Source organism: Pseudorasbora parva, chromosome 17, assembly GCF_024679245.1.
Source record: "Pseudorasbora parva isolate DD20220531a chromosome 17, ASM2467924v1, whole genome shotgun sequence".
NCBI lineage: Eukaryota > Metazoa > Chordata > Actinopteri > Cypriniformes > Gobionidae > Pseudorasbora > Pseudorasbora parva.
In genome coordinates this window covers 8110646-8129420 of record NC_090188.1, presented here as the reverse complement: position 1 = coordinate 8129420, position 18775 = coordinate 8110646, and the positions used below count along the sequence as shown (strand labels likewise).

Below are 18775 nucleotides of genomic sequence, written 5' to 3'. Positions count from 1 at the left end.
TCTCGCTAGCAGAAGGACATTTACTATGACGGGACACAGTCGCTCGCGCCATTTCCGCTCATGAGTATGAGGTAACGCAGCATTGTTTATCATATTAGATACATTTAAGTGTTTAAAATGACGTTACTTACAGCTCTTACAGGTTGTTGGCCTTGTTTGTTTAGTTGCTTCTATTGCTCTCCCCTTTTTTGTAAGTCGCTTTGGATAAAAGCGTCTGCTAAATGATTAAATGTAAATGTTAAATGTACTTTGCGGCTCTGTGTGCTGTGACACTTGTTCACACTGCTAAGAGTAAAGCGTTTCTGCAGAATAAAACTGGAAACCGAGGGGAATGCAGGTATGATGTAAGTGACAGGCGACTCCCTCACACGTCCTGGTTTATTGGTTAAAATAGCAATTTTCTCACAATTTACAAATAGTTGGAAACGTTTAGGATATTGTAAGAACTCAACTGAACAAAATATACCACTTGCCTGGTGGTTTCTGGATATTTTACTGCACAAATACTACATAGTGCACCTTTAACAACATTCGTCAAAATATCTTGTGTTCAATAGAAGAAAGAAACTCATACAGGTTTTGAACAAGTTGAGGGCGAGTATGATCACAATTTTTTTTTGGGTGAACTATCGCTTTAACTGAAATTGAGCTGCTCAGTCGCATTTACGACTTCGTGACATCATTCAACTCGTAAAACAACTGGTATGAGAGAGGCTGAGGAATAGACACACGTCTCTACAGTCAGTTGTACGGTGTTATTTGATGTGTTTTTGGATTGTTCCACCTCCCTCTTGCAGCAAAATCTCTCACTGACGAGTCGTGTCAAACTCCAACGATCAAATCAAGTCCCTGTGGACAAAAATGTCTCACTACTTTTTTCTTGTTCGAGAAGCAGTTTCATTTGGATATACGTTACAATAAGAAAATACAATCGCAACTCCTACAGCCTCATTACAAAAACAATTCTAAAATGTAAATGAATTGTCACTGAATTAAATTTGATAATTGATGCAAAAAAATATATGAATTACCAGCCCCACTATATTAAATGTTAACTAAAAAATTTAAATCCAAAAAATTCAGCCACATCAAACTTTATTGACTTGATTGGAGGAATAGCATTAGAAACAGTTCTAACAGCTTTGCTTGTTTTTGACAGACCAGAGCAAGTCAGGGAAACTGAAAGGAGGATAAGTTCAGAAATGTTCTCAGACTGGTTCAGTTGAGAAGTCTGGGTCTTCCTGTGATTGATTAGTTAAGGATCTGCATTATGTGGCACGTGATGTGGAGGTGGTGGTCGTGGAGGAGCCGGCCGTCAGGGGCATTTTCTTCAGCGTTCGGTTAAGCTAGAGAATATGAAAGGTACAATCAAAATTTGACAATTTAGAGGTGAAATTCAACAATAGATTTGAATAAACTAATTACACAAGGACATTTATAGAATATGTATATGTTTGAAAAATAATAAGTGTGTACCTCCTCAAACTTGTGGATCTGTCGGATAAAGAAATCTCCATAACGACGGGCAACCTTGGTGTCTGCAATATGGATCATATCCTGATGGAAGACAGTGATTTTTTTAGTCTCTGCACTCACAAAGATCATTACTTCATCAGTGAAAATATTCAGAACAGAGTATAACTTGGCAACAAAAAAAAAGACATTCTTTATAATTCTAGATCGTTAAGAGTTTTTCAGTTGTTTGTGATATTTTAGGATAGAGAAATCTCCAAACAACTAAAGGGCCACTGAAGTGCATTTTACCCCACAGTGTCTGTTGACGTCATTTTAACTGAAACAGGGCAGCGGGACATATTGGACAATCCCTCCCCCTTCTTTAGCTTTTTGTTCATATCACAGCTCAGCCAGAGCCGTTGAGCTCAGTAAACCTCAATCTCTAACTGTTTATCCTCCATATCGCTTTATAATACAGCATTCTGTGCAGAATTCAAATGGATTAGATGTTTTCTCGTCTGTGCCGACTCTAACATGAAACCAGACTTTATTTGCACCAATGGAAAGCATATTTACACTGTCCCCTATATAGTGCACTATGTGCCATTCACCATGTACAAAATAGTAAACGTGTGAACAAGTGATTGATTTTTATCTGCAGCCTCAGCGTCTTTATTTTTTGCACAGATTCTTCGGAATGAAAAGTGCGTTATAAATAAAATCTATTATAATGTAGAGGCAGGACGCCTTCTGATTGAACAGAAAATGATGTGAAGCTGAAGTGCAGAGAGATGTCATCAAAATCATTGATCCATATTGGTAGAAGTGAGAGACTAAGTTTTGAATGCTTATATCTTCTAAATGTGAATTTTGTAATTGTTTTGGAGCACATAGATAGCAGTAAGGGTAACATACTCATGCTAAAAGCCAAAAGACTTTACTGTATATATGTCCACTTTTTGAGATTATAGTGTAAAACCGTAACTTCTAGTTAAAAGACAAAAACTGAAACACACACACACACACACCTTGTCAATGTAGAAGTCAACCTCAGATGCAGACTGAAACTCTCCATCCAGTGCAGAGATGCCACTGGTCCACACCAGGTTCTTCATCTTGTGTTTGAAGACCAGCAGCTGGATCCGGAACTCCTGCTCAGACATGTCCAGGAATCCGGCCAGTTTGGCCACAGGCATAGTGGTGTAGAGCTTCAGGAAACTGAGAAAACACAGCGGAGGAGTTTTACCAACACTACCACACATGCTTCAGCTGCAAGTAGAGCTGGGTAATAGAAGTTTACTAGGTTTACCAAAACATTTGAACTGTTTTATTTTTTTATATATATAGAGAGAGAGAGAGAGAGATTTTTACTGTTTAAGGCATGCTTTCTACCTTTTTCAAATAAAATGTTTAAATTGTGACTTAAGTTTCCTGTCCCTATGGTTTAAATAACACAAAAATATAAGAACTTTTTCACAATTCTTAGAAGTATTGGTGGAAGTACCCGCTTTTTGGCATCTTTGCACCACATGAACTAGGAATGATTTTAGTTCTAGGAACATTTTTGGGGGGAACTAAACTAGCTCCTACTTCAGAGTACGGTCTAACCCAGAACAGAAGGAACTACCAGTGACAAGTGTACAGCGCATCCAGAAAGTATTCATAGTGCTTCACACTTTCCACATTTTGTTGTTACAGCGGCAGCCTTATTAAAAAATGGATTAAATTATTTTCCTCAAAATTCTACATACAATATTACAATTTATAAAAATATATTATATTCACAGCCTTTGCTCAGTACTCTGTTGAAGCACCTTTGGTACCAATTACAGCCTGAAGTATTTTGGAGTATGATGCTACAAGCTTGGCACACCTATTGTTGGGCAGTTTCTCCCATTCTTCTTTACAGGACCTCTCAAGCTCCATCAGGTTGGATGAGGCGCTTCGGTGCACCGCCATTTTCAGATCTCCACCGAGAGACCTTCAGGTGCCTTTTGGCAAACTTCAGGCCGGCTGTCATTATTATTACTCATATTAATATTAAACAAAATGTTATATACACTTTTTCATTTGTTAAAAAAAAAGTGCATTTTAAAATCACAATTTTAACCAGAATAATTACAATTAGATGTTTTCCACAACTGGTGCAGCCCTAATATGGATGAAATTCTCATGTGAGAAAACATACCCCGCCGGCAGACGGTGCAGAGACACTAAGATAACTTTCTAACTTTGTTTTCTGTTTTAAAACCTGTGATGAAACTTAAAGGAAGCATGAGTCTCGAGATCATTTTGCAATCATACAAGTTCTCTCGCTATCACTCGGAGCCTGCACTCGTGAATGCAGCGATGCACAGCTGTCTGTCCTCATTCGCCTGAGGTTTGGATTTTATGCTATTACTCATCGGAGTCAGGATATTATTATAACTCAGTTTCATTCATTCATTTTATCAAAAGATAATTTTCAATATTCAAGTAATTCTAAACATCATGAGGCAGACGATGACATTGTGATCAAATACACTCCACAGCGCCACCTAGTGGATTTAATTATAACTGCGAGTTTTAGTGGAATTTATCAGGAATTCACTGCATTTACAGCCAGCAAAGCAACATGGTAAAATTTAAGTATTTTATTTTTCGAATATTAATTGCAGATCAAATATTCGGTGTGTAACGTTCCAAATCATGTCCAATCAATTGAATTTACCACAGATGGACTCCAATCAGGTTGATCTCTGATCAGTGGAAACAGGATCATGGCAAAGGCTGTGAATACTTATGTACATGTGATTTTTTTGTTTTAATAAATTTGTAAAGATTTCAAACAAACTTTTTACGTTTTCATTATGGGGTATTGTTTGTAGAATTTTGAGGAAATAATGAATTGAATCAATTTTGGAGTAAGGTAACAAAATGTGGAAAAAGTGAAACTGCTGCTGGTGCGAATACAACCAGGATAATGGCCCTGGGGGAAGACTAGTTCTCTGGGAAGCGCCATGGTGGCTAGTTCCTGAAACTGAGTTCCTAGAACTATGTGGTGCAAAATCCCCTAATGTTTCTTCTCTAGAAATATATCATGAATATCTGATAATTCCAGGACCAGACACACCATATCATTCATTTTCCTCGGGAAATAAAGCGTGTCATACCTGCGGATGGTGGAGAGCTGCGCCTGCTGCTGCACCTCCTCAGCAAACACTTTGAGCTGCTGCTGGAATGGCTCTTTGTGGTAATTTGGATGAACGTTATCATAGTTTGGAACTACAGGTGACAGGAACTTGGGGCAGGCAAAACTAAACAACTCCTCAAACACCTGAAGATCTCTGAACAAGAGGAGGAAAACAATTAAAATTTTTTAGATGCTGTGTATACAAACGTGTTGCATGCGTGTAATTTTTTAATTAATACTTTAATATTTATTTCTGGAGAATCATGTGACACTGAAAATTTCCATCACAGAAATAAAATACTTTTAAAATAAATTAAAATAGAGAACTGTTTTCCATAACAGCAGTAATATTGTGGAAATATTTACAATTTCAAAGGACTAATCAAATGAATGAAGGCTTGGTGAGCATTAGAGACTTCTTTCAAATATGAAGTGTATAAATATAACTTCATAACGTGCTTGCGTTCTTACCCTTTCTGCATGCGGAGCATCTTGTCTCCGTACTTCTCGCGGAGCTGTGTGTGAATGCTCTCGTCGATGCGCATGGGGTACATGGTGAGAGCGATGGCCAGCAGCCCGTGCATCTGCTCGTTCTGTTTATTAATCTGAACACCACGCAATACATGATTTAGATTAAATAATCACACCGTTATGAGAGCATATAATAGATAGTACAGCAGAACATACCATTCAATCTTCAAGCTTAACACCAAGAATATTAATGCACAAATATCAGGGCTGGTTGAATGCGCTCATAAGAGTCTCACACCCAAAAAATAAAAAAGGCAGCACTTTTAAGATGTTTTGCATTATTTTCATGACAATGAAAAAATTCTCATTACTGTATAGTGTCATTTTGAAGGAACTGTTAATGAAATTCACATTATCCTGATTAATGTAAACCAGTTATTTTACAGTAAATAAAATAGATAAAATAATAAATTAAATAAGAAATTATAATTAAATCAGCACATAACATACAACAAATACTTTTGAGTTTAAATTCACTGACCATCTCATATTTGTAGGTGGTTCTCTGGAACATGTTTCTGGTCCTCTGGATGTAGAGCAGGATGTTGGCGAAGACGCGGATGGCATCCTGATAGCGTCTCATCATCAGATACGCAAAACCCACATAGTAGTAGGTGGTGATCTGACACTCAGGCACACGTGAATACATGCTCTGAAACACAAACACATTATGAACACAACTTCAGCATGCTGACAAACAAAGCCTTAAGACATTGACACACAGTGACAATGCTCTAGGCAGGGTTATCATCATTAACTAAAACTACAACTATTTTGATAACTGAAATAAAGCTGATATAAAATAGTATTAGTTGAAAAACGAAACTAGAAATTATGCCTGAAATAAGTTTGTTTAGTTTAAGTCGAAGCACCAGTAGGGCTGTGACGGTGGCAGTTTTTTACCACCATGGTGGTTATTGATCAACCACTGGCGGTGGCACAGTGATTGGGGTTCGGGGTGGGGGATGAAACTGAAACAATGAACTAAAACACTGCCCTACAGCCTACTTATCACACAAACATGAAACATATGTTTAAAGAAAGCTTGAATGTCTGCTTTTAAATAAAACAATTCACATTTTAAAAATAAATATATTGTGATTTAAAAAATGAGGCTCAAACATCTGTTAACAAACGTGCGTGTTTACAGCACTTGAGTGAAACACAGCCTGCTAACATTGAAATAAATAAAATAAATATCAGAGATAATAAAGTGAAATAAACGGGTAAATAAGAAAGTTAAATATTAAATTATAAATCGTTGCAACTTCCAAACAGAATTCGTAACATGCAGGGGAATAAAAACTGCGGAGCGGCGCGTTCTCCACCACCAAATACGTTGCCATGTCTCTTGTCAGCATTTTCCACTTGTCACTCTCTCGTTTGTACTTGGCCTGTTTGGCGAAAGCCTCTCCAATACCAACCTTACCACCAGCTGGGCATTTGCGTTCACGGGACATAACTTGTACAAATGCCGATGGATGACTGGAGATGGCTCTTGAGATTTGATGTGTTCTCCCATTTAACACACATTTAGTGTTTACAAATCCGGCAAATGGCTTCATCCTTATTTAAAGCTTCACCTTTTTCGTTAGGCACAAATCCAAAATGATCCCAGATCGGCGATGTAGTTTTTGGTTTCCCAACCACGTCCATTGTCCAACAGGAAACTAATTTGCGGAATGATTTGTTTCATTGATTCAATGAATTGATTTGAAAAAAAATGATTTGGCCGCACTTAAACTAAGGAAAAGCCATATTGTGAGTGAGGTAGAATTAGTGCATTAGCTATTTTATACGCTAGTCTAAAAAACGCATACAGCTAAAAGGTACAGGTTTTAAATAGCAACTGATATTGCAAATGTTATTTTCTACACACTTTTTTTGCATGTCACATAGTGTGTCCCGTCACGTGCACACTACCGCCGGTGGCACGGTGGTCATGGCGACCGTCACAGCCCTATTAACTGGAAATAAAAACTAAACAAACAGCTATAAACAGCCTAAAAAGATTACAAACTTAAACTAATAGAAAGTTGCTAAAAAAAAGTAACTAAAATTAATATGAAAACTAATGATACAGTGCCCCAAAAAGGACATGAGGGTGGAAAACTTGTTTCCTTACATCTCAATTTTTTTTCCAATCACCATTTCCCTTTAGGTACTCTGTAAATACAAAATATGAACAAAGCTATAATAAAACTAAGTGTACAGTTTCACAAAAACGATGTACTAAAAACTGAAAAGTTGTTTCTTTGCGGTTTTCCCGTTCACACAGATTCTCGAAAACGATTAAAAGTGCTGCAGCCAGGCCAGTAGTTGGCGATGTCACTTTATAAGGAAACACTTTCCACCTATAGACCAAGTACACGCAATATGCAAGCGCATGACGTCATCGGTTTCACAAATCTTGTGAAATGAATTTTCAAAATTCATCTTGTTTTTGTAGTTTACAGAGACAGGTATTGTTTTCAAAATGTTTTCAAATTTTCAAACATCCTCAAAATGCTGTTGTTGTGTAGATGAACAGCCAAAACGCATAAAAAGGAAACAGTGTTGTGTCAATGGCCCCTTAAAAATTATTTTTAAATATTATATTACCTTCTTGTTGAGTTCGATGTTCTCCAGGACTTTGATGGCCTGATAGTAATCGCCCAGCAGAGAGTGAAGCCTCAGCAATCCCACCAGACTGAAATATCCCAACATCTTATAGAGCGAGTGACGGCCGTATTCTCCGGCCACTGACTCGGGATCACCTGTGACAGAAACACCAGCGTCACACTGAGATCTTAACTGGATAAAGAAGAGAGTCAGTGTGTGTGGCCAGCTGATGTCTTTCACCTCCGCTGGTGTACACCTCCAGCTGACGGTTGATGTTGCTCTTGTCCACCAGAGAGTGAAGAACATTCAGCACGCTGTGAACGTTCCAGATCTTGGGATTGTTCCTCAGGAATTCAATCTCTTCTTCTGATTTCTTGGCAGTCTTACAGCGATACTGACTGAATGACTGGAACTACAGAAGAGAGAGAGAAAGTTTGAATTACGGTCACGGTTATGAATCAGTGAATCGATCAATGATTCGGATCGCCAATGTCACGTGATTTCAGCAGTTTGACACATGATCAGAATCATGAATCAATACCCTGATTCATAACCCTTCAAATCTTTATTTGAAGAGAAGACAATGCTGAATAAAGTCGTAGTTTTTGTTATTTTTGGACCAAAATGTATTTCCGATGCTTCAAGAGTTTCTTATTAATCAACTAATGTCACATATGGACTACTTTGATGATGTTTTTATTCCCTTTCTGGACATGGACAGTATAGTGTGCATAACACTTGGATAGGTCTTCCGTGTGTGGAACGACATTAGGCTGAGTCATTAATGACATAAATTTCATTTTTGGGTGAACTAACCCTTTAAGAGGTATAAAGCGTTTCACTTCTACATGAACACATCAGTAACACAGAAGGTGCCAGAACAAGAGGACTTACGAGGACCAAGAGCCTCCTTAGCCACACATGGTTTGAACTTACCTGGTAAATGAACTCATCGATGATGTCCCAGAGCCACTGGTTAGGAAGCTCCAGAGGTGCCGGTCCATCAGCATCTAAAAACAATAAACCACATTAAATGTGCTGATGTAAAACATGCTCATATATAAACCTACTCAAAACCAAGATCTACGACTGAGCGGTATAAATATTAAAAAGTCCTGACAATATTAAATATACACTACCATTCAAAAGTTTGGCCTCTGTATGATTTTGTAATGTTTTTGATAGCAGTCTCATACCATGGCTATATTTATTTGATTAATAATACATTTAAAACAGTAATATTGAATATATCGGCTATTATTCCAATTTAAAATAATTATATTTAAAAATGAAAATCATTCCTGTAATGGTGAAGCTGATTTTTAAAAAGAACAGTATTTATTTGGAGTAGATATGGAAAACAGCTTATATTTTGATAATATATAGATTTTAATTATTAAAATGTATAATTAAAGTCATCCATTTATTTAACAGCCAAAAAAGACAAATATTGGCTATGTACCTCAATATGTATGTTTACTCTGAAATAGCCATTTTTTACTGCAAAATAAGTTTAAAAATACAAAAATTAGGATATTTAAATGGCAAAAACAAATATTTCAATGCTGCTAACTATTGCAGCAAACAATTCACAAATATCAGGCAAGCTGTATTCCATCACATGTAAATGGTGATTGGACTCACTGAGGATGTAGTTGAAGAGGTTGCAGTAATTATAATAGGACTCAAACCGTTGGTCGAGAGTTGGACCTCCCTACAGAGGACAAGACAAACAAGACAAGAGCTGAGACTCAATCTATAGTTACATAGACTGTTCTTGACTATAAAACATTCAACAAGACAGATGAGCAAACACACTCACGCTGACTTTGGCGTAGATGTGCCTGTAGTACAGCTCCTTGTAGAGGATCAAGAAAACTGCATCTGTAACAGACAAAACAATGTGAGTCAGCAAAGAAAAACCTCAATGAGGCAGATTCAGATTCCTGAATCAAGCAAAAACTAAATTCACTCACCATTACCAACCAGGGAAGCGATGGCCTCTGCCTCCGGCCATGGAGACGTCTTAAAGAAGCGCTCTGTAAGCTTGTTCCAGCTAAAATTAAAAACAATACATGCATCAAGATTTCCATACATACATCAGTGAAGTCTATGTAACCGTACAGCTGTGCACCTGTTCTCATAAACATCCTGGATCTCGTAGATCTTCTGCTCAATGCTCTCGCTGGACACACGGTTGGCCTGCAGCTCGTAAACCTTCTGATCGATCAGGTCTGAGATGGTTTTATGAAAATACTGCAGGAAGTTCTTGATGACCTCAGGTATCACATGGTACGTCTGCTGGTGCTCATATTGACGTTCATAAGCCAGATCGGCTTTAGGGTCGCCTGCAGAAGACACATACTTGATATACCTTCAGCCCTTTAATAGTACACGTACACTTTATCTAGGTAATCAATTTATTCAAATGCTTTATTGGGATGGTAAAAAAAACATTCAAAAATAGTGGGTGCTACTCCATAAATCACAATCAAAGCATACAATACCAAATTAATAATAATTTAAAACATCAAGTAAAATGCTGCAACATGACAATACAAACAACAATGAAATCTGAAAAGGACGTTAGCGCTCCTATTTAGATAGTCTGGGATTCGTGAGCCTGCTTCACGTGCCTCAATCCATCATTCTATTCAATAATAACAGTGTGAGAATACATTTCTGCTCACTGCATTTTGACCCAATGCAGATATTATATATAATAAAGTGACACAAATGTATTATGAGAATGCAAAAGATTACAGACACTATAAGGTGGAATTTTTATCACGTAATATTGACTGATGGATTGGCAGAGAATCATCTTTCTGCGAATCATCAAGAAATAATGCTTCTATTCTATCTAAAGAATCATGAGGTAAACGTGTGAATACATTTCTCCAAATGTACACATTATTGTCTATTAGTTGTCAAAGATTTAAGCTATCTAATCCTTAAAAGCGCATGGTTAAATCAGAATAAAATCTAAAATTTAAACAGAATAAAAAACTGCCAAAAGAGTCTCTCTCTCTCCATTCTATCTATCTATCTATCTATCTATCTATCTATCTATCTATCTATCTATCTATCTATCTATCTATCTATCTACATATACACAGTACAGGCCAAAAATGTGGACATTACTATTTAAAATGTTTTTGAAAGAAGTTTCTTCTGCTCATCAGGTCTGCTAGCCTGGATGCCAGCCAAACTTAGCTCCGTCCACAATATTTTTAGGTCGAGCAGTTCGGTCTGGCCTCGATCCATAGAAAAGTAATTATCCCCGAACAGAAACTGTTCGGACCAATGAAATCATCAGGGCGGGCTTTAGACGATGATGGACAGATGATCAACAGTAACGTAATCATGCACGTCATCAAAGGGGCTTGGATTATATTTTTTCGAATCCTAAACGGAGAGCTTGTTTGTAATCACCTTCATGATTTCTCTCAGAAATGATGATTATGTTGGGTAAGTACTCCGTGTATCATTAAATTATTTTATTTTTTATATTTATTATTTACAAAACCGGCAAAGATTGTGTATTCCAGCCCGATTTCAGTGCGTATGCAGACAGGGTTGCCAAATTTTTACAACAAAACCCGCCAACTACTAGCCCTAAACAATAGCTTCTCGGGGGGTTCTCCGGGGGGAAAAAAGGTGTTTGGGGGGTAAAATGTGTGTTATTTTGGCAAGGTTGCCTGCTAAAATTCACACTCATGGGTCTATATATCACATATTAGTCGCTTCAACCCCCGGACATAGAAAACAACCCACGGGGGAAAAAACGCAGACTTGGCAACACAGTGCAGTTGAGCTCTGTTGACATTTGACAATGCGTCACTTCGTTGCTCTGATTGGTTGTCTGTCTATCCAAATGAGGTCTTTTCTGGTTCGGTTGAAACACGGCCCATAATCACAGCCCAATGGAGCAGTTTCAGACTCATATTCTGACTAGAATTGAGTATGACCACGTCAGGCTACAGGTCTGCATTTATTTGATCAAAATACAGAAAAAAAAGTAATATTGTTATATTACAATTTAAAATAATTGGTTTTCAATTTATAATAATTTAAATGATTATTGATTTCTGTGACGCAAAGCTGAATTTTCAGGATCATTCCTCCAGTCTTCAGTGTCACATGATCCTTCAGAAATCATTCTAATATGATGATTCATTATCAAAGTTGGAAACCGTTCTGCTGCTTAATATTTTTTTAATAACCTGTGATACTTTTTTTTTAAATAATACTTTGATGAATAAATACTTTGAAAAAAAAAAATCTTTTGTTACAATATACACTACTGGTCAGTAATTTTGGGTCAGTCATTTTTTTTCTTTCTTTTTTGAAATAAATCAATATCTTTATTCAGCAAGGATGCGTTAAATTGATAAAAATTGATAGTAAAGGAGATTTATATTATTTGAAAATATGTTTTTATTTTTAATGAATGCAGTTCTATTGAACCTTTTATTTATCAAATATATTAGGCAGCAGAACTGTTTCCAACACTCATAATAAATCAGAATATTAGAATGATTCATGAAGGATCATGATCCATCCTGGAACCATCCTGAAAATTCAGCTTTGCAGCACAGAAATAAATGATCATTTAAAGTATAATAAATTGAAAACCAAATATTTTAAATTGTAATAATATCTCACAATATTTATTAAAAATTCTGTATTTTTGATCAAATAAATACAGGCTTAATGAGCAGAAAAAACTACTTTCAAAAACATTACAAATAGTAATGTATCCTAACTTTTGGCTGTACTGTACAGTTTGTGATTTTGTTTTAAGGGAAAAAACTTTTTAAAACACAATCTCTAGATTTTTAACAATTCGCATCCTGTGTGTGTTTATACATATGTATATTGTGTGTTTGTTTTGTGTCATATGTATCCGCAGATGCTTACCGGTGTGATAGTCATAATCACTGGGGTAGGTATAAGGGTCATACTGCAGACAAAAAGAAAAAGTTTGCATGTGTCATGTTAAGATTAAAATGCAGGATGATGTTTGTTATTAACAAAGAGAGCGAAACTGTAACGTTACGTTAGTCTGCTCGTCATGCTGCATTGATTAAGATCAATACACGCTTTAAACTCTCACACACGCTCTCATATCAGAACGGTACTCACGTTCGCCTCTTCTTCCTCAGCCGGGAAAGACATGATGACCGTTTATTCCTCCAGTCGGTGTTAAATCCGTCAATAAACCTTTAATAAACCGCACAGCAGCCGCAAAGCACGCGCGGAGGAGAGAAAGGAAGTCTACTGCACATACTTCCGGTGAGGCAGTCGCAGCGCACAAGGCATTGTGGGATAGTGGCGGACTCATTTGGCTAAACTCTACTTGCTCTTTCTTTCTTTCTTTCTTTCTTTCTTTCTTTCTTTCTTTCTTTCTTTCTTTCTTTCTTTCTTTCTTTCTTTCTTTCTTTCTTTCTTTCTTTCTTTCTCACTTTCTTTCTCACTTTCTTTCTTTCTTTCTTTCTTTTGTCATTTTTGTTAATTTTTTTCAACTTTAAAATTTCACGTGTGGTGTGTGAATATGTAATCTTTCAAGCCTATTATTGCAAGGATTTTTATGTGACATGCAAATTAAAATCTTTCAAACCCCCAAATTGGTTTATAGTGGCCGGTTGCATTAACTGCTAAAGTTAGTTATCATCCAATAATTTTCTATAATACTGTTTATAATTCTTTTAAGTCAGTTACATAAAAACATAGTCCCTAATTCAACAACAATCCCTAACTGTCACTGAACACTTAAAATAATTATTATGAGGAACTTTAATGTCCATTAAATTGAAAACACACAGTCAATTATTTATAGGCCTAATAATTAATTGGTATTTTACAAGCAGTTTTTATGGAGCATATTCAATATAGCTGCATTACCATATGTGTCCAGTAGATGTCCAGATGTTCCTATAATTGAGCAGCATTCACATCTGCCCATCAGATTCAGTTTAAAACTTTGCATCTGATGTATTTCATGACGATATTTATAACTATATTTCGTCAGCTCACAAGAAAAGTAATGAAACACCATGGGTTATTGCGATTTGTTGTACAACATGACACCCAATCAGTATCTCTATAGCGCTGTCTACTGAGGATCTGATGATTTTAATGAGTGAACTCATGCTTCACTGAACACCGCTGAACACGAGAAGCAGAAATAGAACGTGTGCCCTTTGAATTAACAATAAATAAGTGAGGTTTTGAAATCCTACATGTGTAGCTTTGTCTCCGCATTCGTGGGAATGAAGGCTGTTATGAGTTTCAATAACTGCTGCCATATGTCTACTTGTTTGGCTTGAAGAGAATAGGAGAAAAGCGGTTCAAAGTGTTTGTTTTGAATTAATTTAAGCCACTCTGGCATGTCAGTCCAAACACGCCCAAGTGTTTAAAAAGATTAAAAACACTGAGATACCAGCATTTTAGTGATGATGATGATGATGATGATATATGGAGGAGATGCTCCTGGAGGGGGGGGGGGGATTTCTGTGGATGAAAAGTGTACAATAACATGAAAAGGATTAAACACATCTCATCACTCACCTTACAAAATGCTATATATATATATATATATATATATATATATATATATATATATATAGCACAAGCAAAAAGATGCTCTGAATATGAATATATATATATATATATATATATATATATATATATATATATATATATATATATATATATATATATATATATCATTTTGTAAGGTGATGAGATGTGTTTAATCCTTTTCATGTTATTGTACACTTTTCATCCACAGAAATCCCCCCCCCCCCCCTCCAGGAGCATCTCCTCCATATATCATCATCATGTGTGTGTGTGTGTGTGTGTGTGTGTGTGTGTGCGCGCGCATAGGCTATAAAACCAGTACAGCTTATCACTTTTTCCCAAACATAGAGTGATTTACATGTGTTGTTGAGAAGAAAGAAAGGACAAATGGGAGAGACAGAGTACTCTCTCACACACACACACACACACACACACACACACACACACACACACACACACACACACACACACACACACACACACACACACACACACACACACACCCCTCAGCTACCAGCATCTGTAAGAGATTCCACCCAAACTCACCTCCCGACTACAGCACGGGCATCCGATAAACACACACACACACACACACACACACCGAGTGAAAGAGAGAGAGTCACAGACAGCACAGGCACTTGAGCCGAGGAGACGGTCAGGACAGTCCAAACAGAGCACTTCACTTCATTACGCACAGAACCAACAGCAGCACTGCACTGCGCACACTGCAAGAGCGGTGAAGGGACGGGATTTAAGGAATTAAGCTTCACTTTGGAGAATCGATCGTGTCTGAACAGAGTTTTGTGGATTTGGCGCGTCTGGAGAGCTGTGAGGATGCGCGTCTCGGTCCTGCTGCTGCTATGCGCTCTTTACGCAGGAGACGCGCACAAACTCTCCGCGCTCACGGTGGGTCACCATACTTTATAATCACTCACATTAACCGATCGATAGGCAAATATGAATAGTCTGTATAGGAATATGTTTAATAACATTTTAGACTGTTGTAATGGTCTGTTCAAATGTTTTGTGTTGTCATCATATTAGTAATAGAAAACAGACGTAAAATGTATTGTTACTATTAATATGAGGTACTGCACATTTAAACTTTTGGTCATTTTAACAGTGTGATAAATATATAGTAATGCTATTTTTATCATCAAAAAAATAATTAATCTTTATTGGCCAAATATGTAAAGAAAAAATGTCTGTTTGATATGAGTTTATTTCAGGCTTCACATGTGAGTTTGGGTTCATACTCAGAGCATCTTTGTGCTTGTGCTTGTTTTGTAAATCGAGTAGCTTGGATACTAGAGTAAGGTGAGATGGGAAATCATGGGAATCCTATTTAGGCTCAAGAGTAGTGATGTTTGTGCACTCGCAATTCAGGAGGGTAACCAGAGATCCACAAGCTTTCCTTCAAACAACACACACACACACACACACACACACACACACACACACACACACACACACACACACACACACACACACACACACACACACACACACACACACACACACACACACACACACACACACACACACACACACACACACACAAAACCTTTACCTATTGTAACCTTATCCCTAAATCCCTCAAACAGGCCATCAAGGGGTCTCAGAAAGTGAGGACCAGCCAAAATGTCTTCATTTTGTCCTCAGTTTGATGGTCTAAAACTCAAACCGGTCCTAACAAAGATAGTTGTACAAGTACACACACACACACACACACACACACACACACACACACACACACACACACACACACAGACAAACACACACACATAGTGAGAGCTACAGGTGCACACCCACCTTATACCATATGTGTCAGGCTCTTGGTTTTGCCCGCTATAAGTGCTGGGAACAGGAGATTTTCTCCCCTTCCTGCGGCCGCTGGCCTCTACATGGACGCCTGCCTGTGTACACAAGGTTAGGGCTGCTGATTGCGGGAAGCACCTCCCTATTAACCGAGTGAGAGAGTGAGTGTAGCTTGTCCCAGTGGGACATGACCGCTAGAGAGAGAGAGAGAGAGAGAGAGAGAGAGAGAGAGAGAGAGAGAGAGAGAGAGAGAGAGAGAGAGAGAGAGAGAGAGAGATGCACAGGCACGTTGGTCCATCTAAAGCCTGGACACAGAGCGGCTTTGACGGACCTCGAAGCCTAAACATTTATGTCCAACCAACCCGGTCCTGCCGAATGCCAGAGAGGCTTTGCGCTTTCAATAGTGAGACAGGAAACGGCCCACTTTCTAATCCATAAATGTTGGTAAATGGTCAATATTTGTGTACCTGTCAAGAGTTGTAACAAATGTAGCATATAATCAGGTGTGCTTTGCAGCTGGGACCATAATATTTCCATTTGTGGTCACATATTTTGTTCTATACCAAATGCACTGACAATATTTCAAAGAATATTATATGCAATACATTGCTATAATTTTTGCTGAACGCACATGTCAATACTTTGAATTGAACGCAATTTTCATACTTTTTATACATTTTTTATTTAAGTTATTTTAGTATATCAAGTTAAACTAAAATGAAAATGAGAAATGTGAAAAAAAAAACTATTTTATTTCAGTTATAACGTTTATGTTACTTAAAGTACTTAAGTGCCATTTTTTACGGTTTTAGTTTTAGTTAACAAAAATAACCCTGATATGGAGTCCCAGGAGTGTTATTTTCTCACTGTGTTGACACCGGTCAGCGCTCTGCTGTGATTTTACGCAGTCCGGTTCCTTCTGGGCCATAAGCCGCAGAGTTTTCACCTGGCATAGTGTTCCTGGTGCTGATGGAGGCTGTTAGCACCACGCCAGAGATACAGTTGCTGTCAATGTTTCTCTGCTGGCATCTGCTGTTGCTCAGCCTTCTGGGATGGCAGCTATGTGGCACAGGCATGAATCAGGGCCTGTGATGACGGGGTCTCCAGGGCACCTGCTGCAGTTCGTGCCGGAAAAGGAAGATATGCTGTTATTTGAGAGAGAGTAAACAGAGGAATTAATTTCACACAAGCTTAGGTACGGACCTCTCGCTTCAGAGCAGCAGGACTCCGTTTAAATAAACTAGCCGTCCTGAGGTGTCAGATTCACCTGTACTAGTCCCGTCGTTAGACACGCTTCAGTCAGATAGAGTTGCCATCTTGATCCCAGCAGAAAAGCAGCATATTGGTGAATGAGCAGGCCTCAAAAAGAAAGACGCTTTCAAACAAAGCAGCTTTCTGTTGGTCAACGCAGCAAATCCGCTTGACCAACTTGAACCCGATGCGAAGGATATATTTTGTCCCTGTGCAACATTCCCGATCGTGTGGATTCCTACTAAATGATAGAATTTGAAATGTGATGCATAAATCAATCCATGAAGTGGATTATAGAAAGGAATGCACAACCTTCAGGTTTAGAGTGCTGTGATTTACAAAGAAACGGTGTGGTCGACACCCCTGCGTTCATTATTTACAGGTCGAGTAGAGATGCCTCTACATCTAAACGTTAACAAATGTCTGTTGGTAGTTAACCTGGAGGTCAGAGGTCATCCCATCTCACTCCTCTTACTCAGCTTGGCAGAGCGGAATGTGGGAGGCAGAGCAGTACAGCGCAAACCCTCATCTACACACACACACACACGTTTGTTTTTGTTACATATGGGGACATTCCATAGGCGTAATGGTTTTTATACTGTATAAAGCGTATTTTCTATCCCCTTACACTCCCCCTAAACCTACCCATCACAGGAAACATTCAGCATTTTTACTTTCTAAAAAAAACTCCTGTATGATTTATAAGCATGTTGAAAAGTGGGGACATGGCCAATGTCCTCATATTTCACCCTCTCCTTGTAATACCTGTGTCATCAACAATCAAGTATCTTCTGTGAGGTAGCTTGAACAATCAAGTAATAAATAACATAAATTCTTCACTTTTGGATTTTAGTGCAACAGTAAATATAAAAAATGTCCGGGACCGGAGTTGCGCAGTAGAGAACAGGAAGTACAAGGGCGATATCAAAAGCCCGCCTATACTCTCACAGATGCAGAACAATTAATTATGTTGGTGTGAAATAAACAGTTATGGAAATGTAGAAATTAAATTAAATTAAATTAAAGAATCTGCTCCCAACAATCCCGAAAAAGTCCGTTAGTGCCTCAGTGACAACTTCACTCAGAGAAGACGTAGATCTCAGCTGTCAATCATGTCGTCACACCCCCGTTTTTATAGCATCAAATAACGAACTAAAACTAAACTTATTTAAACTTACTTTGGGGAAAAAATATTTGAGGTGTAATTTGATTGTTTAGTTTGCCTCGCGTCCATTAGAAAACACAGAAGTGCAGCTATACTGGGACCGGCCACCGGGGGTGATCGAGCCGCGGAGGCTTCAGTTTCTGAGAGGGGTGCTGCAGGCTTGATTTAAACAACAAAAAAAGTGACGTCATGCCGCA

General features: G+C 37.9%; 2 protein-coding genes across 5 annotated transcripts in view; one reads left to right on the top strand and one right to left on the bottom strand.

Annotated features, from left to right (window-relative positions):
• Positions 1–1078: 1078 nt before the first annotated feature.
• Positions 1079–13064, bottom strand: eif3s6ip (eukaryotic translation initiation factor 3, subunit 6 interacting protein). The gene is made up of 15 exons (XM_067421440.1): positions 12908–13064; positions 12683–12725; positions 9894–10107; positions 9736–9815; positions 9582–9643; positions 9404–9473; positions 8696–8769; positions 8000–8171; positions 7760–7914; positions 5640–5810; positions 5099–5232; positions 4608–4781; positions 2484–2673; positions 1477–1557; positions 1079–1346 (listed from the first exon to the last, which is right to left on the bottom strand). Exons 1-15 carry the CDS (start codon positions 12938–12940, stop codon positions 1269–1271), a joined length of 1731 nt encoding a protein of 576 aa, XP_067277541.1. The 5' UTR covers positions 12941–13064; the 3' UTR covers positions 1079–1268.
• Positions 13065–14799: 1735 nt separating this feature from the next.
• The window catches only part of smoc2 (SPARC related modular calcium binding 2), a 54124-nt gene continuing 50148 nt past the window's right edge, over positions 14800–18775 (top strand). For 2 of the 4 annotated variants that reach the window (XM_067422481.1, XM_067422480.1), the window contains exon 1: positions 14803–15250. In XM_067422481.1, the coding sequence (XP_067278582.1) occupies positions 15179–15250 (72 nt within the window). In that variant the 5' untranslated portion in view covers positions 14803–15178. Of the gene's footprint in view, positions 15251–18775 lie in introns of all 4 variants that reach the window. The other 2 variants (XM_067422479.1, XM_067422482.1) reach the window with 2 other exon arrangements.

Bases quoted from the DNA above. Each gene is read 5' to 3' on its own strand.
- eif3s6ip (XM_067421440.1), bottom strand. From the start codon at position 12,940: ATGTCTTTCCCGGCTGAGGAAGAAGAGGCGAAC. The intron at 10,108-12,682 runs GTAAGCATCTGC...TGTCTTCTGCAG, and splicing joins TGATTATGACTATCACACCG to GCGACCCTAAAGCCGATCTG. The intron at 1,558-2,483 runs GTGTGTGTGTGT...GTCTTCCATCAG, and splicing joins TTGACTTCTACATTGACAAG to GATATGATCCATATTGCAGA.